The 22,209-nt window shown below is 42.7% G+C and overlaps 3 protein-coding genes across 11 annotated transcripts in view; 1 reads left to right on the forward strand and 2 right to left on the reverse strand.

Moving 5' to 3' along the window:
• Window positions 1-6,268, reverse strand: part of pds5b (PDS5 cohesin associated factor B) — a 30,612-nt gene extending 24,344 nt beyond the window's left edge. Inside the window, exon 1 of the mRNA XM_013266133.3 lies at window positions 6,123-6,268. The gene's annotated coding sequence lies outside the window, so the exon portion shown is untranslated. The remainder of the gene's footprint in view (window positions 1-6,122) is intronic.
• A 1,250-nt stretch (window positions 6,269-7,518) lies between these two features.
• Window positions 7,519-10,091, forward strand: zar1l (zygote arrest 1-like). Its single transcript, XM_003458273.5, has 4 exons — window positions 7,519-8,154; window positions 8,988-9,080; window positions 9,155-9,229; window positions 9,449-10,091. The coding sequence occupies exons 1-4, from the start codon at window positions 7,573-7,575 to the stop codon at window positions 9,590-9,592; spliced, it is 894 nt and encodes a 297-aa protein (XP_003458321.1). The 5' UTR covers window positions 7,519-7,572; the 3' UTR covers window positions 9,593-10,091.
• Window positions 10,092-10,960: 869 nt separating this feature from the next.
• Window positions 10,961-22,209, reverse strand: part of fryb (furry homolog b (Drosophila)) — a 51,880-nt gene continuing 40,631 nt past the window's right edge. For 5 of the 9 annotated variants that reach the window (XM_019363747.2, XM_019363740.2, XM_019363743.2 and 2 more), the window contains exons 48-67: window positions 21,753-21,951; window positions 21,547-21,644; window positions 21,131-21,301; window positions 20,714-20,854; window positions 20,424-20,609; window positions 20,089-20,253; window positions 19,736-19,810; window positions 19,372-19,542; window positions 19,162-19,170; window positions 18,528-18,722; window positions 18,285-18,422; window positions 17,985-18,199; window positions 17,003-17,207; window positions 16,670-16,819; window positions 16,436-16,534; window positions 16,222-16,305; window positions 15,838-15,855; window positions 15,537-15,647; window positions 14,805-15,040; window positions 10,961-13,725 (exon numbers count right to left, since the gene is read on the reverse strand). In XM_019363747.2, coding sequence (XP_019219292.1) covers window positions 13,467-13,725; window positions 14,805-15,040; window positions 15,537-15,647; window positions 15,838-15,855; window positions 16,222-16,305; window positions 16,436-16,534; window positions 16,670-16,819; window positions 17,003-17,207; window positions 17,985-18,199; window positions 18,285-18,422; window positions 18,528-18,722; window positions 19,162-19,170; window positions 19,372-19,542; window positions 19,736-19,810; window positions 20,089-20,253; window positions 20,424-20,609; window positions 20,714-20,854; window positions 21,131-21,301; window positions 21,547-21,644; window positions 21,753-21,951 — 2,925 coding nt within the window. In that variant the 3' untranslated portion in view covers window positions 10,961-13,466. The remainder of the gene's footprint in view (window positions 13,726-14,804; window positions 15,041-15,536; window positions 15,648-15,837; window positions 15,856-16,221; window positions 16,306-16,435; window positions 16,535-16,669; window positions 16,820-17,002; window positions 17,208-17,984; window positions 18,200-18,284; window positions 18,423-18,527; window positions 18,723-19,161; window positions 19,171-19,371; window positions 19,543-19,735; window positions 19,811-20,088; window positions 20,254-20,423; window positions 20,610-20,713; window positions 20,855-21,130; window positions 21,302-21,546; window positions 21,645-21,752; window positions 21,952-22,209) is intronic. The other 4 variants (XM_019363741.2, XM_019363744.2, XM_019363742.2 and 1 more) reach the window with 3 other exon arrangements.

The following is a 22,209-nucleotide window of genomic DNA, read 5'->3' on the forward strand; positions in this document are numbered from 1 at the left end:
ATAAGGGTAATAAGTCATAACATCTGCCTTGTTCTTTATAATCTTTGCAGGCTGTTTTTTAAAAACATGTTTTGGCTTAAAGGGAACAGCAGGCTGACATTAACTAACAAAATGTCTGCAGCTCTTGTAGCTTTTGCACAATGTTTAGGCCCAGTGAGCTGCTTGGTTTAAATATATCAAAACCCTGATATTAGAAACTAGAATCCAAGACATGGCAGCGTTCCTCGGTTACAGCTCAGAAATGCTGCTATTAACCAAAACAGTAATTTTCTCCAGACTCACGTCTTGGTCTATTTTCATGTCAGTTTTCTAGCCGTTAACATAACTTCACAAAAACAGCTAACAACGCAGACATGTAAAAATATTTAATAGATGAAGCAGATTAATGTGAATGTAGGTACTTAGCCGAAGATCGTGAGTGCACAGACTCATTTTGCAGTCGTTTACTTTTCCCAATTCAATTCAATTTCCAGAGAACCATCAGAACATAAAGTCCCCTCAGGATAGCAAGATGGTAAATTGTTGCATCACATGTAATAGGAAGCAATTTATAATTTGCTATGCTGTCCAAAGAAACATTGACTAAAGGAGCCAGTATTCAAAGAGTCATATTGGGTTTCTCAACAACAAACAAGCAATCTGAAGACGCTTCCTTTCACTCTATGTAACTCTGGTAGGCCATCTTTTATATACAATTATAATTTATATACATCTCGTTATTTCCTCATAATTTTAGTTATTTAAAATAAAATGAATAAAAATCAAACTTGCACATAGTCAGTCATACATCAGTAATGAAATCAGATCAGATGGCTGTTTAAATAATGCAATCAAGTTTCAGAGCGAGTGATAATGATTACCTTTGTGAGTCATATACAAAAACCACACCGCAAAAGCATCAGTGTTAACACACACAGGTTAGATGTTCTAGCTTGATATTTCTCTGCGACTTTAGTAGCGGCTATGATAACCAGCAGAGGTGTTAGCTGTTCGCTGTTGTGTACTGAGTCTCTGTGGAGGAGTCTGTTTGTTAATTTTCTCAGACTTTCCCACATCTCATAATGAAATTTAGCTCCCTACTTGGGGATGTGATTACTTTGTGTCATGCCCAAATATCTGCCCCTTTCCGACTTGCCTGCTGGCATGCACTCACACTGTGCTTAATGATCTGGGTACGCTTCAGTTTGTCTTGGCACCTAAACTCCTCACACAAAGCCACTGTCGCTTTCAGTCCTAGACAATGACATTCATGATTTTCTGCATTTTCAGGTATAATGGGGCACTTTTGAATGTGATGACAGACCGTCCTCTCACATGGTTTATAGATTTGTCAAACTGGCAAGGCAGCTGTCCCTGAGGAAGCTTTGGAGTTCCATACTTTGGAGCAGTTAGGGCATCACACCGCACTACTATGCAGATGTACAACCTCTTCAGGCAGGCCAAAGCATGCTGGTCAAAAATATCTGAGAGCATCACCGAAACGTCACATGCCATGGAGCAAGCAGCCCTCATGCATGTCATGGGGCTTTCAGTTTTTTGCAACCTTGCATCTGTGGCATCACCAGACTGAAGGAATGAGTGTATGATTGTCAGTTTTTAAGAACCATGTTAATGATTCATCAGAGCAAAAGATTTCCAGATTATACCAAGGGAGATGTTGGAAAGAAAAAAAACCCAAAAGACTTTTGTACTCCAGTAGTAACACTGATGTGGAGGTTTTCTCTGAGTGGTGACACCTCTACCATTTAGGAGAATACTGCAGCCAGCCCAGTGTGCCCTCACTGGCGGTATAAATGATGATGTCACTTCTTGTGTGCACAATGACCACTGCAGCGACCATAATGAGCCCTTAAGCAGTCACACAAAAGTAGTCATTAACTTAATAAGTCAAACAACAGGTAAGCAGGTTAGATCTCCAGCATAACTTACCATTGCAATGCACCCCACTAACAATAAGACTCTTAATCACCTAATCACACTAAAAACACAGGGTCAAACCCTGACGGTGCTTGGATAAGTCCAAATCTTGCTTCATAGCAAAGGCCTCTGGTGTAGTCAGGATACGTTAACATAGCAAAAAACCCATGTGCACTTAGTAGTCGTTAAAATGTTACCTGATTTAATGAGTACTCAGACCACACCAATAATTTTGGCCTTCACTTTGCTCACTGTCACTTCCACACTATGATGCTATCCTATTGACAAAATCTGTCCATAGACAGACAGATATGGACACCAGCCAAAGACACATGAGACACACTTCAAACCCACTGTGAGTTCACCTTAGGGTAGCAAATCACTGTGCTTTCAATTCAGGATATGCAGTCACATGCCGATAACTTGACTGGCAATTTGGACGTGTAATGTCAGGTCACGCAAGCCTAGAGACCAGTCTGCAACCACCTGGCAACCACTGATCATGAAGGAAAGAAAAATTGAGTATTCCACAACTGGTGAAAACCACCTTGCTGCTTTGGTTCCTAGCTGATTGCTGCTGTCACTCGTAGTTTGCACAGAACACGCCAGCTTGTCTGCAAACATTCACCAGCTACTCCTCCAGTAGCAGTGATAATGTGAAAACTGCCAAAACTGAGACAGTTTGCCTTCAAAGTAAAAACCGGGCCTTTTAAAAACTTGCTGACTGCCGTGCTGAAACAAGTTTTACTCTGAAGGCAAATGCCGTTCTCGTCACACTTTTTCCAAGTTTACTACTGCTCGGCTAGCACATTTGCAGAGATTTTTGGTGCAGCAAAAATCTCTTCTTTGTAACCAACTTCACCCAATGACCGCCAGCAACATCCAGGAATTACTCACCAAGCGCCAATATGACAGACGGCTCTCAAGCAATGTGCATGACATCATGTGACAAACTGCTATATGACTGCAGAAACCCAGGCTACGGTTGGGTATTCTGGAAAAAGGAATCATATCCCAATCTTAGTTTCTGCAATCCTGTGGTTATGTGTGCATACCCTCTATTCAATTCAATTTATAGCAACAAATTACAACAACAGGTACTTTAAATTGTAAGGTAAAGACCCTACAATAATATCTATTAATACCTCTACAATATCTCTCTGTAAAAAGGCATCACATCTGCTCAAAAATAAAAACTCAACTCACAAACCCCAGTATCCTACTTGGAGCTTTCAAAATATAACATTTCAATATAATTGGAAGTTTGGTGATTTGATCCCTGGCTGCTCCAGCCTGCGTGCCAAAGTATCCTTGGGCAAGCTACTGAACCCCAAGTTGCTCTCTCATGCGTTCATTGGAGTGTAAATGTGTGAAAGTGTTAGACAGAAAGCACTTAAGCTCAGTAAAAAAAAAAAAGTGCTCATATAAATGAGTGTGAATGGGTGAATGAGGAAAGTTGTATAAAGTACTTTAAGTGCTCAAGTAGAAAGAAAAGCGCTATAGAAGAACCAGTCCATTTACCATAACAGATAAGTACCTTTTAGTGGGGAAATCTGTACGATTCCTTAGGAAAGTGCACAAAATGCCAAACTGAGATCATCCTCATCCATCTGCTCACTTCAACTTCCCTGATAGGCATATGTTAGGCTGCCTGATCCACAGTTCAGACCAGGCAGCATGAAATTTGGTCAAATGTTTTTTGTTTTACTTGGCTGTAATATTATCTCCTTTTGAGCGTTAAGAAAAAAAATGATGTAATTGTTTTATTTAATACAACTACATAACAAATACAATTAAAAAACAACAACACTGCACATATGCAGCTATAAGAAGCACTGAAAAATGAACAGATGATTTTCTTCTCTCACGACTGAGCCGCTTGTTCCTTCAATTTCAGCTACTTTTAACCCCGAAAGAAAAACTGATTTATGAAGCGGTCCCGGTCAGTGGGTCTGCCGTCTGACAAAAGCGCTTGATTTAGAGACCAGACTCCAAAACCTAGTTATGAATCACAACCAAACAATTTTCTGTAGCTGAGCTTTTACAAAAACACACACAGACACACACACGGGACATTGGCAAGCTGCCAAATTGTTTGATTCTGACCTTCTTTTCCACCCACAGCTGCTGCCAAATTTGAGTCCATCCCTCTCTCATTCTGCCACACTGATACACAGTTGAGCTCTGGCAGCCAATCACAGCAGATTATTTCTCAACCTAGGGAGGCTGCGTGGGTACCATCCACCATGGAACCAGCACTAAATAATCACAAAGGGGCAAGCTGTCCCATACACAACCTCCTGAACATGAACTACTTTCAGCTTATTACTGGTTTATCACAGTCAAAACACATTTATCCCCCCACCGAGAGCCTTTCCTACCCCCCATTAGTTGCTTATGCTCTTCCCACTTCTGCCTTTTAAAGGCAGCTGCCAGCAGAAATGTGAGAACTTTCCTTTCTTCGAACCTAATTCGAACTCTGACAGAGACATCCTTGATTTTAACCCCCCTCTCATATGGGTGATCACAGGGATGAGTGTGAATGTCAGCAAACAGAGAGGGAACCGGACACCGGCCAGCTTTAAGAGCGAACTTGTCGACCTCCGCGCGGGCGCTCTCACAAAAACAAAGCGATGGAAACTGGCTGAAGAAGGGAAACGCTGTCAGAGTTGAGCTTTTCCTCAGATGAAATGAAATGGACAAGTGAAGGCTGAATCACATCTCTATGGGCATTAGGCAGCACACACATCATTACTCCTCTGTATCCATTCACCACAAGGCAACCATCAAAGAGAAACAAACTGAAAATCTTGGTTTTGAAGAGGAAGAGCTTGACTAAACATAATTCAGCTCAGTTTACAATTCAGTGAATGCTTAAAGGAGCACAGCCTGCATTTGATTTTTTAAATAGGGCCAAATTATCTCTTGAAGAAGTGCAAAGTGGCTCCTGATAAATTAGTTTTGCCTGAAGCATTATTTTATTTGCAATTCGCACCAAGAATGAATACATTAAAATCCAATTTGGGATTTTAAATTGTGTTATTTTTAAGAGGATTTTTTTATTTATTTATTTTGTGTCTGTGTGTGTGTGTGTGTGTGTGTGTGTGTGTACATGGAGAGAAATCCAAATGAAACAAATATCTAACCCAGCGTTACATGGCATATTTAGACTTCTTACAATCTTTAATCCGCTCACCAAAACGCAATGCTGATGATGAAGCGATTTAAAAACAATAGCAATAATAAAATTAAAAACATATACAAAGATTATATTTTTCATATACATATATAGACTGATAGCTGTCACATCAGATGCCCTATAGCTCTCTGCAAGCGACTTGGCTGCAAAATTAATGTCCTATCTGATCACACGCTACTTTTTCACCTCCAAAGCTTCTATTTGTGTTCATGTTTTCATTGTTGCGCAAACTCGTTAAGTAAAAGTCTTTAAAATCTCGAGAAGCCTTAAATACACAATTACCGCTACAGGATCAGGTCTCTGCAATTAAAGGAAAAAAAAAAAAAGGAATGCGCCTTGCACTAAAAGCCCGCAATCGTCACAACGAAAATACTACGACCAGAGTTGGGCTAATAATTTATTCTCGAGGCCGATTTCACGTGGGTGAGTTATTACACAGTCAGGAAACTGTTCGTGAATAGAGGGTATTGTTATTGGTACAGCAGCGTGTTCAGGCCAGGCTGCCTTATTGCTGTTATGATGACTGTGGCTAATCCATCTAGCTGCTGTTAGCTCGCTAGTATCCACGCTAGCGACTAGCGTGCCGAGCTAGCGTTAGCAGCAGAGCAATCTCAGTGACAGAGGGCGGACTGAGAGTAACGCTGCACCGAACAAAACACACCGGCTAACTACCGTTATATTCATATCAATATCCCGAGCCCGCTCACACAACCAAGCCGACCCCCACTGTCTGTTCGTGCTGCGGGGAGCCCAGTCAGCAGACTACTATTTTACTAGCTAACCATTTTTTTGTTCCGCCGCAGGACCAGGTCAACCAGCGCTGTGAATCGGACAAGGCTGCCGAGAACACAGGCGAGCGAGGCGGGCTCTGCTCCGCCTTTTTTAGCGCTGGAAACCCGGGAGCTCCGCGGTTACATCCCGGATCACACCGACTCTGTGGCAACGACGTCCGAAAATATCGCTGCTTTTCAATCAAAACGATTCGCTTCTTTGTGCATTTTCTTACCTGTTACGGTGAATTGTGATAAATCGTGTCCTCCTCTGCAGCTCTCTTCCCCCTCCTAGCTCCAAAATGGCGCCAATATGTATAGATTCAGTGCCCGTGGGTAAAAACCATCGATGGGTGCGTAGCGCCACCTATAGGACAAGTTCGGGTACTTCTGCTGAGCCCTTCACTTGACGCGCGGAGCGTCTTTTTCAGTTTTTGTTTGTAAAAATTTTCCAAAAGATTTCGAGTATTCAAACGCATATAACAGAAAGTTCCTGCAATATATTTAACAGTCCTCGTGAAGCGCTCTGTAAAGATAAAAGCAGGTAATTTGCATTAAAAAAAACACAATGAATTAATTTAGAGCGGATTTTATTTAGCACAGGCCTATAAAATACACGAACCCTGCCAAATAAGACATTAGTCTTCTTATACGGAGTTTACATTTAATCCCACCGTTTAAAAAATACCGTTTTAAATATCCAAACGATAATGTTTTGACATTATTCTTTAAGGCATTGTTGTCTATTTTGCACATCAAACGGAATACCCAAGATTCCGACAGAGCCTGAACTCACCGCCAAACCATGATTCAACTAAAGGGGTTTGTGCGTGAAAATGATCGCATAAATATGACAGTAACGGTGCATTAACGTTAATCCTGTGTAAACTGGAATTAAAAATATAAATAGTTGCTGCTGAATGGCGCTTCTGGCGTTTTAAGTGCGCCCCTACTGTTAGAATATACCATATAAAGTCATTTATTCATACAGACATTTTAAAAATAAAAATCACATTTATGGGACAATGCCCATGGGTATTTATTTCTCAGTTTCCTTTGTCTGCTAACCTACTCATTCACATTTTTAATACTTCTAACACATGTTTGGCTTTTAAATTATATATTTTCTGACTTCAGTGGCTTTACTAAAAAAGCAATATTACTGAAGTTATACAACCTTCTTGCCAAGCTGGTTCACATAACGTCCAACTAAAAATAAATAAATAAATAAAGGTGTAACTGCATGCCTCATTAATCTCCTGCTTGCTTTGTCTTTCTCCGATGGGTCTCTGGCCAACATGAACCAGCCCATAGGGGGAGCTCCAATATAACATTTCGGATTTGGATCGTTCAAATAAAGCAGTGCACTTGCTGCAAAGGTGGATTTTGCACAGTCTTGTTTCAGCAGAGATTTTCTGCAGTTTTTTGATAAAAACAATTTTAATTTAACTTAATTTTTAAAGATCGCCCCCCAAAATGTATCACTACACATTCAAAGGCATAGCCAGCCATTCTTGCTGTAGTCAACAGAGTCTTATTATTAATAAATAATAGAGGGCACAGTATCTCTACCGATATTCGAGCCTGCACACCGCTGTTCTCAATTAACCAATCAATGCCGAGAGAAGGTAAGCGTAGGCTAAAAATCTCACGAGGACGGAGTTGGACTGGTTTCATGGCTCCAGGATGGAGGGGTTCCTGTCCACGTTTCCACCATACAGTGTATATGGTAACGCTGTCTGCGCGCCCCCGGCTCAGGTCGGCAACTGGGGCAAAAGAGATGGTCGCTTCATGAACCCCCAGGGCCTCAACTACCTGGAGCTCTACAAGACCCTCCTGTCCCAGGTCAACCCGAGTTTACCCCCTCCGCTCAAGAAGGCGAACACCAAAGAGTGCGGCGTGCAAGTGAACGCCAAGGTGGATAAAATTGTCCAGTGCTCTCTGGGCCCCAAAACGCTGTCCTGCGACGAACTCCCCACTCCCTGCAAGCCCCCCAGGAGCCCCGATGCGTCCACACCGGAGGGGAAGGCGCAGTTCCACACGCCGCCAATGAGCAACCTGCGCTTCCTGAGGCCCGTGTCCATCTATTCGCCGGTGTTTGACCGCAGGCTCTTCCTAAAGAAACTCGAAGATTGCGCTGGTGAAGGAGAAGGTGAACCCGCCGCCGAGCAGGCCACGTCCGAGGCCGACGGGGATCAAAGTGGCGAGGAAGCCCCAGAAGCCTCCAAGACAGCTTTCCACCGGTCTCCAAAGGGAGCCAACTTTCAGGTGGATGCGTGTGGAAATGGCAATGAGCAGTCTTTAGTTTTCCCATCCACGATGTAACTCAGAAAACCCCTCAGTCATCTGTGGTTTAAGCCCTCAACCTATAGCCTAATTAGTATGACTGTCATTTTAAACCTATTATCCATCCGGAAATATAGATTCTTTTATTTAGCAAATGTCACCGTAGGCTCATTTAAATGTCTTCTGATTTCAACTCGGTACTTTTTCTACACTAAAAAACACCTAACGAAACTTGATTTATTTAAGATTTAAGAAGTGTAAAAGATCATAACTGGTTCAAAAACACAAAGAAATAAAGGGCAGTATAAGAAACTAATTGTCTTAAAATTAGTTTTATTAAACAAAAAGCACTTAAAGCAGGGATGTCAAACTCCTTGTGGGCCACATAAAGCCCACTTTGATCTTAATGGGTTGGACCAATGAAACACTCCCTTCTGTCAGTGTAAAGAAGTTTAAACTTAAAAGCAGTTTAAATGCAGTTTTTCACACTACGTCTCACTTTCTCTACATGACAGATGTATAAAATGAGAGACATTTCTGATAACTCACTGCCCAGACTGTTCTGGATTTATAAAAGATAAACATAAATGTTTTTAAATTGAAAAACTATCTTGTTTATTAACTACTTTGTAGTATGAATGGTAATGGGGGTAGAGCCATTATTATTGGGAAATTCTAAACTTATGATAGTTAAGTTTAAAATCTATGCACTTCCTCACATTCTCCATAAAAGTATCACCAGAATGTTTTCAGTCAGTGGAGCCCACAGGGGAAAAAAGATTTTGTATACATTTTATTTATTTATTTTTTTCCAGTTCCTGGAGCAGAGGTATGGGTTTTTCCACTGCAAAAAGTGCAACATCCGGTGGGAGAGTGCTTATGTATGGTGCATCTCTGGAACCAGTAAGGTTAGTGGCAACCTGCTTGCACAAACAAATATCTGCATTCTTGCTGAGCTAATACAGAGCGACTGCTTTGGCAGGTATACTACAAGCAGCTCTGCCGGAAGTGTCAAGTGGGGTTTAACCCCTACAGAGTGGAATCTATCCTGTGCAAGGTACGTGAACTTGTTTTTGAGGAACTCTCGCAAGATGATTTGATCACTTGGACTTTAAGTGGAATCGCAGGGTCAGTCAGATTCTGTGTGGGGCATTTAAATAAACTGGATCACATTTCTAAGGTACTTTCAGTCTCAGTAAGGCATTCCTTCTGTAGGGATGAGAAAAGCCTGTGCTCTTTCTTACGCTGATGTTGTTCTTATGCCCCCCTCTGTCAGGGTTGCTCTCAGACTTGCTGCATCTGTGAGAAGAAGCAGAGACACATTAACATGAAGAAGCCTCACCGTCAGGACCTGTGCTGTCGCTGCAAGGGAATGAAGCTGTCCTGTGACGCCACCTACAGCTTCAAATACATCGTCTGAGTTGCCCGCCGCGAAGGCCTGAGGTTACACCAATAAGACTGACGTGTAAAGTCGTGCCACAAAGAGAAGCTGCCACCGCCTCCAGTAACAAAGAGTCACTCCAACCAGCAAAAGAGCTGAATCGCTGCCTTGGTTTGAGCCAACTTTAAAAATTCTTTCCCCCTCACTGATCCTGGTATCTAACATAAAAACTATTTTTGTATGAAGAAATAAACACTGCACCTTAAAAGTTGAGATTCCTGAATGTATACATACACTATGAAGTCATAATGAAAATGGAAATGATGGGGTGCTTGCCTATTATACCCAGTAGACGGAGTATAATGTTACTCTACTGCAGTAATACAAACAACAATGTTCTCCCAGACAAACTGATGGCACAATTTCTGAATTACTCCAAGCTTCTATTTTTAACAAGCCAGCACAATCTTGTGGTTCAGAAACTGATGTACAGATTAAGTGAAAAGTGAAACCATGGTGATTTTCTTTCTTTAAAAAATTGGCTGATAAAAACATTTAAAATTCCATTTTGTCAGTTGTAGCACAAATCCTTGGGAAAAAGTTGATGATCAAAAGCAGTAGTTGGGCTTTATGCTGAGAGCATGAGAAATGTGATGTTTGCTTTGAGAGTGTTGATGCTCAGAAGCAGTTGCACTTTGTAGATCTAGAGCAAGCATGTGATGGCTCACCAAGAGAAACCGTGCTGCTGCATGAGAAGTAAGTATCAGAAGTATGTGAGGGACATGCAGGGTAAGTGTGGAGTGACAGAGGGGTTCATCAGGGATCAGAGTCCCTTCTCGTTTGCAGTGGTGATGGAAAAGTTGAGAGGTCGGGCACGAGTATCTGTGGACTGATGTTTGCAGATGACATTGCGATCTGTAGTGGAGAGGTGGAGGTATCCTCTGGAGAGAAAAGGAATGAAAATCAGAAGCAAGACTGACTACATGTGAGTGAATGAGAGGGAGACAGGTTTAAATACTTGGGGTCAGGCAAGATGAGTGTCGGGTTATTAGTGACACAAAGATGGCAAGAGTAAAATGAAATGTTTAGGGACAGTAGTGAGACTTGCTCTGATGCATGGTTTAAAGGCTGGCAGAGCTAAAGATGTTCAGACTTCAAGCTGTTAAGATCAGGAGAGAGGGGGTTAGAAATGAATACATGCGAAGGACTGTTCAGGTTGAGCATTTTGGAGACACGGTTAGAGAAGCAAGGCTGAGAGGGTTTGGACATGTGCAGAGGAGGGATGTTAGAGATGGAGCTGCCAGGAAGGAGGAAGACTGTAGAGAACATTGACAGATGTAGGGATAGGGCAGAGCACCTTGAATACAATTAGTTTTTCAGTCATTTATAAAGCACCAAAAGACAACACAAGTTATAGGTCTTTACTTTGACAACTTTTACAGAGCTTCAACTCAAAACAACTTCACAAAGGCTGTGAAAATATTTACAAGGTGAAAAAACAACTACTGTCTTCATCTAAAAAGCTTTAAAAATGTGCAACTTCTTGTTTGGCATGCAAACACATTCTCCCACACACAGGAAAAAGAAAACAAACATACCCGCGTGAGCTTGTGGCTCCCTTTTGTACCTCATACAAACGTATCTTTCAGATAAAATTATCTTGTTAATAAATATTTCAAACACTCCATACAGTAAACAGAAAATGCATGCATGGCAGTTTGATTTGAGAGAACAAACACTATAAAACCTAAGTCAAATAAGTGTTGTTTCATATCTGATCAGATATAAATAGGAAAAGAAGACATTTGTACAGCAACAGCAAAACGACTGCTAGATCCGAACCAAGGGAGAGTCTCTCACACACACACAAAAAAAAAGGCTGACGACGACGAGTTCAGATTCAGTAGTGCGTAGCGTGGGTTTCATTTCGCACATCTACAATGAGTGCAGAATGTCAGCATTTCCCTTACGTGTAAGGTAACTACAAACCACACAAACATATCCTACTATGGTTGTGTGACAGTAACGATTAGCAGTATACAGACGGGCAAATACTTGACTGTGTACATGCGCCATCTTCTCTGCATGTGAACACCAAGTCGACAGAAATCTAGTGTTTACGCTCACTAAAGATGCTACAGCTAGCCACGGAGGGGTGCACGCCACGCACGGATAATGGCATGATTACTCTACCAATGTTTACAACAGTAGTCAGAGGACAATTTGATTCACTGATACAGAATATAAACAGGCCAAAGAGCAGTGTAAAGAAATGCACTTGAATATTCTGCATCTGCTCTGTCAGCAAGTCTTTCAATCAGTCTGAGGTCAGACGTCTGGGCTAGGCGAAAAGGACGGGAGCTTACAGTAGAAAGCATTCAACTGGGTCATGCATTGCACAGTTTCCTCCAGAGGAGGCCTCAGAACAGTAGAGACAAAATCACTCCAGCATTTGGCTTTTCCTTCTTAATAAAAGTGACAGCCTTTTTCTCTCACAGTAACAAAACATACATGATCTCCTTTCTACAACATTTAGAAAAAGAAAAAAAAGGAAAACAAAACTCCACAGAGGAAACTTCTTCCAGTGATGCTACGTAGTGTCATGGCTCATTTCCTCACTGTCTCTTTCATCTTTCCTGAAAGAGGCAGCAAGTGTCAAGCATGTCTCAAAGTTCCTCCGGGAAGCCAGTTTAAGTCCAAGCTAAAAGCCTTCACAGGTCCTCGGAGTGCAGCACAGATTAGATGCTGAATTATGACCGTCAAGCGGGACTTAAACAAGGAGGTACATTATTTTTCACGACATCTAGCTTTTGAAGCAAAGCCTGCGCTTGTATATAATCACATCAGGTCATTCTTATCAGCAGGCAGCAATCTGTAGTATCCAGAGATAAATCCCATTATACATGGGATATGATTCCCTGTCCTTAAACATTTAAAGTGTCCAGGTATTTCTGGCATGTCATTGTCTACTTTTCAGATGCAAAGATCTGATGTTCGGTTCGTTAGGTCCTCTGGCGTGGTAACTTTAAAGTCTCAGGTTTGGACGTCTGACGGTTCAGTATTCAGGAGCCCCCCTACTGTCAGTAGGGGCAGGGCAGCTTGTCCCACCTTCCCCAGGTAGCGAGTCAAAGGCGTAGCAGCACCGCCGAAGGAGCAACAACAACCCCATGCTGCAGCCTCTCCTGGGCCGGTGGGACAGGGAGGGGTGGTGGGGGAGGGGGAAGAGATGAACTTGGTGCAGGGCCGTGAGTTAAGACCGTGTCACGGCCCGGGTGCAGAATCGAGGACGGGCTCGAGTGTTTGTACGGAGAGCGTGGGAAATGGGGAAGATGAGAGCCCCGGGAAGAAATGGGCGATGGGTTCGTGTAAGAGTGTGTGAGCAAGGTGGGCGCTGAGGCCACAGTTGGGAGAGAGCTGGATGTGAGAGATGATATCAGGTGTTTGCTGCAGTGGAAATGTGATTGCGGTGAATTGCATGATGGATGTACTCTGATAGGATAATAAAGGCTCGTGTTCTCATCTAGATAACGTCTCTTTGGCTCTTGTGTGAGCGGCAGTGTAAAATGCGATTGGCCTGGCGTGTTGGAGCTATCTGCAGAGAACAGGTCGGGGGGTTTGGGAAAATCAAGCAAAAAGGTCTCAGAGTTTGCAGTGGATGAGGATGAAGAGTGGAGTGAAAGGTTTACTTCAGGTTCTAGTGCTGGGCAGGGTAGTAAGTGGGCATCTGCCTGGAGCTGTGAATCTGGGGCAGCAGACACATAGGAGGCGGCAGGGGCCAGGTATGTGGGTGCTGGGCCCCCTCTGTAAGAGCAGGCTGAGAGGGATGCGAAGGTTGTCTTGGAAGGGTCAATGGCTGCAGTGATGGAGGGGGTAAAGGTGGAGAAGGAGGGGGTGGGGGGCTCCTGAAGTCCTGTCAGAGACTGGTCGCGGAGGCACTTGAATCGGGGAGGTAAGTTGTGACGACCCGGTAACCCTGGGCGTGGCGGATCATGTCGCGGATCTCCCCGTTGAGCTCCAGCAGCTTGGAGCAGATCAGACTGAGGTCCTGCCGGGAACCGACCAGGGCGATTGTGCCCGTCTGGCCCAACGTTTGGTGACGGAAGTAGACGTTGAGCAGCGTCTGGACCTCACTCTCTGAGCTGCCGCCAAACACTCCGTTGGGCCACTGCCTCCTGAAAAGGACAAAAAAATTATTCAGTCTCATTAGAACAAGGTACAAAGTATGTATAAGCAATTATTATAGTCAACTCCATAAAATTTGTCCATAAGTACACGAATGCCACTAGACCCACATCTCTACTTTGCTAAATAACACCAAATAGAATAAACTATACAAGTAATTTTTCAGTTTGAACTCTTGCCTAAATATACTGTAATTTATTCAGATGCTATTGTTAAACATCAGTTCTATCAATTTTCCCTCAGGATTGGATAATCTCATTTTAACAGCTAGTAATCTAAACCTAAAACCAATCATCCTACATTTAACTTCATCTTCATCGACTTAAATCTACCCTCTTCTTGATCTCAGTAAGTCAAATGACAGGGTGAGGCAAGGTCTAACAATGGTTTCACCCGAAGCCTCTGCTGAGAACAAACCAGACCCTTTTTTTCACACCTTGGATCATGTGATGAGCCACATGAGCAATAGTGGGTCAACGACCCTCTTGCGGGGCAATCCCCTCTAGGGCTTAAAATCTGGGAGTCTCCATCATTTTGGTCTTAGAACTGAAGAAGCTTCTTGTATGAGAGGTGAAACATCTTCAAAGACACTTAAAGATGTTCAGTCGCTTTTCATTCCAAGCTCCTTAGATCCTCCTCTACTTGTATTACAGGATATCCAAATTTAACTGTCCTACTTTACCTCATGCAAAAATTACAATTTCACTTTCATTAGGATTTACACTTTCCTGTCTACACAACATCTTTCTACTCCATCTAAAGCCATCTGTAGTTCTGATTCTGTTAATACTACAATATCATCTGCGTACAGAAGCACAAAGAGTCTTCGATAGACCTCAACATCACCCATACTTAAGTTTCTCAGCCAGGAATGACAGCCCTTTATAAATGTCTACTTATTATATACTTTAAAATCATTTGTAAGATTGGAGAAAGTGATGGGGATAAGATGATCCAAAAAAGTGACCATTTTTTTTGGGATCATTTGTTCATTTACGTTGAGACAAAATAATAAAATCATTAAATCCCAGGATACACTCATGTATGCTGATGACCTCATGCTGCTCACCTGCATTCCTGGATGTAGCGCACGGCTTTGGTGAACTCATGGTTCCTAAGGCACTCCAGTATAGCCTGCACCGCTGCCTCTGAGGTGGGGAAGCTGGGCACAACCATGGCTGCCACCTGGGTGGCGTGTGAGTGAGTGTGGGCCAAGTGTTTGTGTTCCAAGTCGCTGGCTACGGCTGCCTCTGCTGCCTGCAGGCTGCTCTTCAGATCAGTAAGCTCTCGAGACATGTTCAGCAGCTAAGAGGTGGAGGGACAACAGATGGTGGTGGGTGAGTGTGTATGTGAAGTTTATGTCATCACAGAGGAAATGTCTATATTAAAAGATCGAATGCTCAAGATTAAGTTTGCAGTGTAGCAGGGTTTTCTAAGGGTCAACAACATTTTAATTTAACTAGTAAACCATACATATACTTATAAAAGCATATGTCTATTTAAATAAAATAATGTGGCCCTATATATCGTAGACATTTTTATTAGAATGTTCTTTATCATACAGCTGGATGAGACAAGGAAAGACCAAGTCACAAGGGGAAATTGGCCTGGTTGATATCAATCACACTGACCTAGAAAACCTCAAATTTGATGGACAACAACAGTCATGCAGATCTTGGTATTTAATGTGTTTAATTGTGAGATTACTTAGACATTGAATCCTCTCATGTAGACATAAGGGAACCAGCATGCTCCTCCGTTAGGCTGCAAGTCACACTTAATGAAGTATGATTTGACTCACCTCAGGCACGGAGCTTATTGCATGAACTTGACCAATGAGCGAGCAGTAGGACTGGAACAGAAGGAGGAGCTGGAAGTGAAGCTTGTAAAGCCTCTGACAAAGCTCCAGTTGCTAGAAGACACAAATGACAAAAAAAAGCTTAGATTTATCAGAAGCGGAGATCACAAACAATCACAATCACAAATTGTTGTAAACACATGCAAAGGAATACAAACATGTGACAACAAAACTGACTGATTGAGTTGTGCAAAGTTAATTAAGCAGTTCAAGGGGAATCTAGAGTGAAGTGAAGAGAACTTACTGCAAGAGACTCCATTTGCTAGACAGCGAGAGAGCATGTTAGGGCATCAAGAGTGAAGTGAGAGGAAGACAAAGCATCAATCAAACACATGCACAGCAAGTTAAACATCCTGACTATTTACGGTCAGGCTGCCAAGAATTAATCAACACTGTAGAGAAAAAACAGCAACTTTAAATTCAACGACTCCGGCTGGGAGAAGAAATTTCAGGGGGATATAACGTTATAGAGACAGAGCCAGCGTGCAAAGAGGGCAAACATTTCAATCCACAGAGAAAGAAAGCCATTAATACAACACAAAGATTAAGCCACATAGACTGAATCAATTTGCCAGTAAAAAATTGCACTTTTATTGGTACAGTAAATAATAAATATAGTTGTTTGTACCTTCTCCTCTGAATCTCCAGGTTGGCAGGTAACCACACTGTCACCAGGACATCTGGGAAATGTGTCCTTACAGTTCCTGAGCCACTGAAAGGCAAAAAAATGGAAAAGTTGGAGAGGAAAGAGCTCATTGGAAAGAGAAGTGGACAGAAGAAAAGGTGGTAAATATTTTATCTGGCACACATTTGAAGGAGGAGATAAGTAAACGTGCACTTACCGATACAGCAGCCTCCTCTTTGGTGTTGTAAGTATCCAGGTACTCTTGCAGCTCCAGTGCACTGAACTTCATCTTTTCAAGGAGGCCATAGGACATGATCTATACAGACCAACAAGAAGAAAGGAGCAGTAAAAAGGAGCTCAGTATTAGACTTGTCTTTGGGTTTTTTAGACTCCCATAGACTGAAGCAGCTACAATACTGTGATCAGCAAGAAGCCTGCCAGCTGTACTCACCGTGTCAGCATCAATGTAAATGGTAGGACAATCTGAGCATGTGGTGAGCATCTGTGAGGACCTGAGAAACTTTGATCCAATGCCTCTTAATCCCTCGCCAAGATAAGTGGCAACATCTTTTGTTAAGGTGCAGAATTTTCCCTGGATGTTCTGGAAAAGGAATGTCTGTACTGTAACTCATGCTAATTGGAGAGATATAATATATAATTATATATAATATGAGCGATAGCTTGAAAAAAATGGGGGTACAAACAAAACAAGAAACGCAAACATCAAAAATAAACAAACAAACCAAAAAAAAAACCCCTAAAGGTAATCCTTCATGTGATGTACCTTAAAGAGTGATGAGAAGACTTGAAATGTGTAGACAGCACAAGACCCATCTGAGTCTGTTACAAGCTGGTTGATGTGGCAGCGCCATGCCTCCTCGGCATCGTCACACACCGTGGGTTGGAACGCTGCCAAGATAGCGGAAAAAAATGGAGAGGGGGGAGGAGGAAACCCAAGGTCCTCCAAATCATCAACATCATCACGCAAGCTGTAACAACAGAGATGAGAAAGAACTGAGTCTGTGCTGTTTGCACCTGGTACGATAAGTATTTGAAAAATGTATCTAACAGGATCAAATAATATCTCAAAAATGCTAAAAATAGGACAATATAGGCAAAACATCCATGAAAAATGTCCCGTTAGGTTTTTCCTGGCTTAGTATTTACGCTTTGGGGGTCATTTTCTGTTGCACTATTAAACAAAATCTACATTTTCTGTCATTTTTGGTCATTATCACAGTTACTATTGTTGATCAAACACAACAAAACTGTTGATTTTCCTTTGGCTTGAGTTAAAACTTCTTTCAGTGTGCCACCAAAACTTTTTACGGTAGGAAAAACCCTGACAGAGACTCAGGCAACAATCCAGCAGTGTATTTTGTTGTTGGGGCGATCGTGGCTGAAGAGTTGGGAGTTCGCCTGGTAATCGGAAGGTTGCCGGTTGCCGGTTCGAGCCCCGGCTTGGGACAGTCTCAGTCGTTGTGTCCTTGGGCAAGACACTTCACCCGTTGCCTACTGGTGGTGGTCAGAGGGCCCGGTGGCGCCAGTGTTCGGCAGCCTCGCCTCTGTCAGTGCGCCCCAGGGTGGCTGTGGCTACAATGTAGCTTGCCATCACCAGTGTGTGAATGTGTGTGTGGATGACTGGATGTAAAGCGCTTTGGGGTCCTTAGGGACTAGAAAAGCGCTATACAAATACAGGCCATTTACCATTTACCATTTATTAAGCATGCAGGGATTAATATTTAAATCCTGTCTTTCAAACTTACCTGGGCAGACAGCTTGGGTCTAGAAAGTCCAGTGGAGGCTGGCAGTAGTCTGGGTTAAGACCACGGTCCAGATTTGGCAGCTGATTTTGAGGTTGCCCCGGCAAATCCAGAGTGAAGCTCTCTCCACAGTCGGAGCTGGGAGGGAGCTCGTTGACACTCAGCGACAGTTCATCATCCTGAGCCTGAGTGTCCTCGTCCTCACCACACACCCTCACCTTAGAAAACAAAAACATTATATTTGTGATGATCCAAAATGTATCTAAGCAAACAACACATATGTCCAAGTCTATTATTTCTCACATGTAGACCAATGTGATCGTCATGGAGAACTCCCTGGCTTGGGGTGGTGGCGTTGAGGGACTGGGGGTCAGCAGATGTGTCGTACGATGTAGACAGAGAATCGGTGTGATTGGTTTCCTCTGATGGAGACGGGTTAGTCTGGAACAGGGAGGCAAATCATGAATGTTGACTCAGGAAAAATAATAAGCCTTTTAAGGCTTCAGAGATTTTTAATGTGTTGATTCAGCAGCTAAGGCTACGCACAAGCTGAGAATGGGAGAGGCTCTGGCTAGTTGAAGACTCCTCTTCCTCTGATGACTCGTCTGAATCGTGAGGGTCTTCGTGACCCAGACTGGGGGTACTGCCTGAGTGCTGGCTCTCCTCCAGCAGGTCGCCCAGCTCTGTGCTGTCCAGAGATCGGCGCCGCACACCCCAGTTAAAGTTATCGACAGTCTCACCCTAGATTTAAAAAACAAAACAACAACAGACACACACATACATGTTGGAGAACATGGACACAATGAATGGTAGAAGTAAAATCCCTGATATGAAGGGAACATTTTTACTTTAATCTCTCAAAACACAAAATAATAGCTTTAGTTACAAGCACAAGATGCAAGATGGACTGTTATTCGTGGCATGAATATATGCTGGAAAGGCTGTTTTCAGCCTGTAAAATTATCTTTGCACCATTAAGACTTTATAATAACTATAATATATTTATCTCTATTTAAAAAATACCAGTGCTGTCATAAATGTAGTTCTGCAATCAAGCCGTGAGAGCAAAATGAAGCACAAAGATGATTTTGTTTTTACGTTCCAGAGCAAAACAAAAGAGGCAGGAACACCAAAGAGCTGATAAAGGCTAATGTTAAGTACTCTGTGTGAGGGACCTTACCTGGAGCTCCTAGGCAGCGAGGGGAAGAAAGAGAGACACAGAGTTAGAGAGAAAGAGATGAGGCGGGAGGACAGAGAAATACTTTTCAAATATGTTGAAGACAGGTGGATAAGTTGAAAGACACAGTAAAGGTAAAATGAAAGAAAGGACCAATGTGTCAGCATAAATCAAATGACCACAGGTGAAATACAGTATTATTGTGACTCTCACCTCTCCATCCTCCAGCTCTACATCCAGGAAGTCAAAGTCTCTGAAAACCCTGAACTGCTGCTCACTGGCGGTGTCATCTAATGTGTCCTCTCTGGTACCACCGTCCTCAGATGACACGCCGCTCTCCCGCACCTCCATCATGTCCAAGTCACCACAGGATGAGAAGATCACCTGACAAGAAGACACAGAAACAGGTTTTTAGACTTGTCAGAGACAATTAGTGAAGCTATCTTCATAACAGAAACATCCCCAGAAAACTTTTGAGGTTTCACTCCCTCTACAAAAAAGAAAAAAAAAGAAATACAAGCTTGAATTTTGTTGACTGTGTACATAAAGAACAAGTACAACAAGGATGTCAGCTTACAGATGGGTTCTTGGTAAGTCCAACTTCTTGTCCACATAGAGACAAAACGCTCACCAGCTTCTCTCTGGTTCTTTTCTGCATGTAGGAGAAAAACGTCAAGAAGTGAAACACTCATCAGTAAAGTGATGGATTTTCTTCTCCACTTCACATGCCTCATGCTTTGATGATCACAGCTTAATGATCAAGGCATAATTTTTAAGCACTTTATAGACAAAAAACTTTAAATCAGTTTTTCTTGGTCTATTTGAGGTCAATATGACTTGATCAAGAAATTTTAATATAATATTCTTTTACAAGTCTTACAAAACCAAGCAGCACTGATGTGAAACATGCATTTTGGGTATTGATTCTACCTGAGATAACTGTGGTCGCCTCCAGCTGACAGGCACCAGAATGGTGTTGGAATTGGATCCAGAAGAAGTGGAGGAAGTACTGCGGGTCACAGCCATGGCTCTGGCTTTCCCCTCTCTACCCCCTGATCCTTGGAGCTCATCAAAACGACGCCCGATCACCGGTGTCTAGGAAGATAACAAACAGACAGACATGCAAATTTTTTGATGCTTTGCATATTGCATGTGTTGAGGAAATCCTTTTTTATTTATGACCTAGCAAAACATGGGGGTGTACTGTAACTGTAAGTCAATGATGGGCATTTACAAAAAAAGCTCAGTAGCAGCAGCTTTCTTACCTCAGAGATGTCAAATGTGAAATCTAGAGTTTTCCCAGGGAGGGCTTTAGCGGAGCCGTCCCACACTCTGCTGACCTCTAGGTTGGAAAGATCACCCTGTGTGTGGCCGTACACTGGATGAACAAGGCTGGCAGAGCGTGATACCACCAGCTTCAAGATGTTTAAGGCATCCTTCCAATGTACTGTCTATAAGGTCACATGGTCACATAACAGAAAGACAGAGTAAGAGAAACAGCAGTGCATGCAGTGCATTTCTCTAATATGAAGACCAAGTACTGTGCGACACTCACCTGGACAAACTTCTCAATGGTCTTCAGGACATCAGCGTTGAACTGTTTGACCTGCACAGCAGTCAGGTCCATGTGGCTAAGCAGACAGTAGATGATTTGGAGGAGAGACTGTTGCATACTGGGAAGTCCCTTATCCAGCAGCTGTGAGAGGGAGAGTAACATTCAGTACGCACGCAATCACAAACCCAATCTTGCTTAAGGGCAATGTCAATATGTGTTTAACCAACTTGACGGTAAATTATTGGATTGTCCTTTAACAACTGGCTGAACAGTGAACAGGACAGGCTTCCAACAAATAATCAGCACAAACCACTTACTGAACATTCTTGCACCAGCTTCCATAGAAACATCCAATAAATGTGCAATCCTAAAAAATAGAGAAAGATAAGACACATTTTCATATATAGAAGCACTGACCTCAGCCATATAGGTGACCATGTTGAGCGTTATGTCAGAGAAAGCCTCGTGAAGGTAGCGGCAAACCACGCTGACCCAGGAGAAAGGGTCCCTCGTGTAGGAACGTGTCTTATAGAGCGTCATCACATGTGCCAGATGGGACAACTTTGTGTTCTTTTCCACCAAACATACCTGAGAAAGTAAACAAAAAAGCAGACAGACACTTTATGTGAGAAATATTGTCTTTTTTGATATTTTAGTTGTTCTTCTGTGTTTTGAAATGTCAGGTTTTTCCAACCCACTCTGGCGTTTCATCTTTCTCCAAATGTACATCTTTACTGTTTGTCTAACAAACCTAAAAAAGTAAAAGGGAGTAAAGCAAAAGCAAACTAAAGTCTAGACTCCGCCCACTTGAAGAATTCATAGTATTGCAGTACCTGTGCAATCCTCTCAGCACTTTCCTTACAAAACTGAGTTGGGTGGCTAAAGTGCTGGACCAGGTGAGGAAGCAGACACAGCACATTCAGAGGAAAGCCTACACAGGGAGAAGAGTTTGAACTTCAGATACACCCAGTATAAATAAAAATAAACACTTTGTCGTACGACTACTGAAATGATTTAATATAAAATCCTCAGTACCTACCTATAGACTGTGAGCTGTCAACAACAGGCACGCGGGAGACTGGAGTGAGCTGGCAGAAGAGCTGTAAGGTCAGGTCAGATGTAGCCTGGGAGGTAAATCCCTTCAACAAAAGCTGTTGAATCCCAGAGAACCCGCTCCACCTCAGCTGAGCCTGCAGCTTCTCCAGGCGCTCACGGTTCTCTGCTCTGTCTAAGGGCACCTGGGAAATGAGAGATTTTGGCTTAAGTGAGGCTGAAAGTTGCTTGTGGTACTTATTGTCTTCCACCTGCAAACTGAATATCTGAGACGCTAAAACAATGAATGAATCAATAGCCAGTTGCTAGGTTTGTGTTGGCCTTGAGTTAATAGGTTCAACAGTTTGCTTTCATTTTAAAATAGCAGCAGTGTGAGCTTCTTAGGATGACGTAGTCTTCCTGGTATTAAGCGAAAACACAGGTTACAGGGAATGTTTGCTTTC

The sequence above is a fragment of the Oreochromis niloticus genome, linkage group LG10, assembly GCF_001858045.2.
Source record: "Oreochromis niloticus isolate F11D_XX linkage group LG10, O_niloticus_UMD_NMBU, whole genome shotgun sequence".
Classification (NCBI taxonomy): Eukaryota; Metazoa; Chordata; class Actinopteri; order Cichliformes; family Cichlidae; genus Oreochromis; species Oreochromis niloticus.

Bases quoted from the DNA above. Each gene is read 5' to 3' on its own strand.
- zar1l (XM_003458273.5), top strand. From the start codon at position 7,573: ATGGAGGGGTTCCTGTCCACGTTTCCACCATACAGTGTATATGGTAAC. The intron at 8,155-8,987 runs GTGGATGCGTGT...ATTTTTTTCCAG, and splicing joins CAAAGGGAGCCAACTTTCAG to TTCCTGGAGCAGAGGTATGG. The intron at 9,230-9,448 runs GTACGTGAACTT...CCCCTCTGTCAG, and splicing joins TGGAATCTATCCTGTGCAAG to GGTTGCTCTCAGACTTGCTG.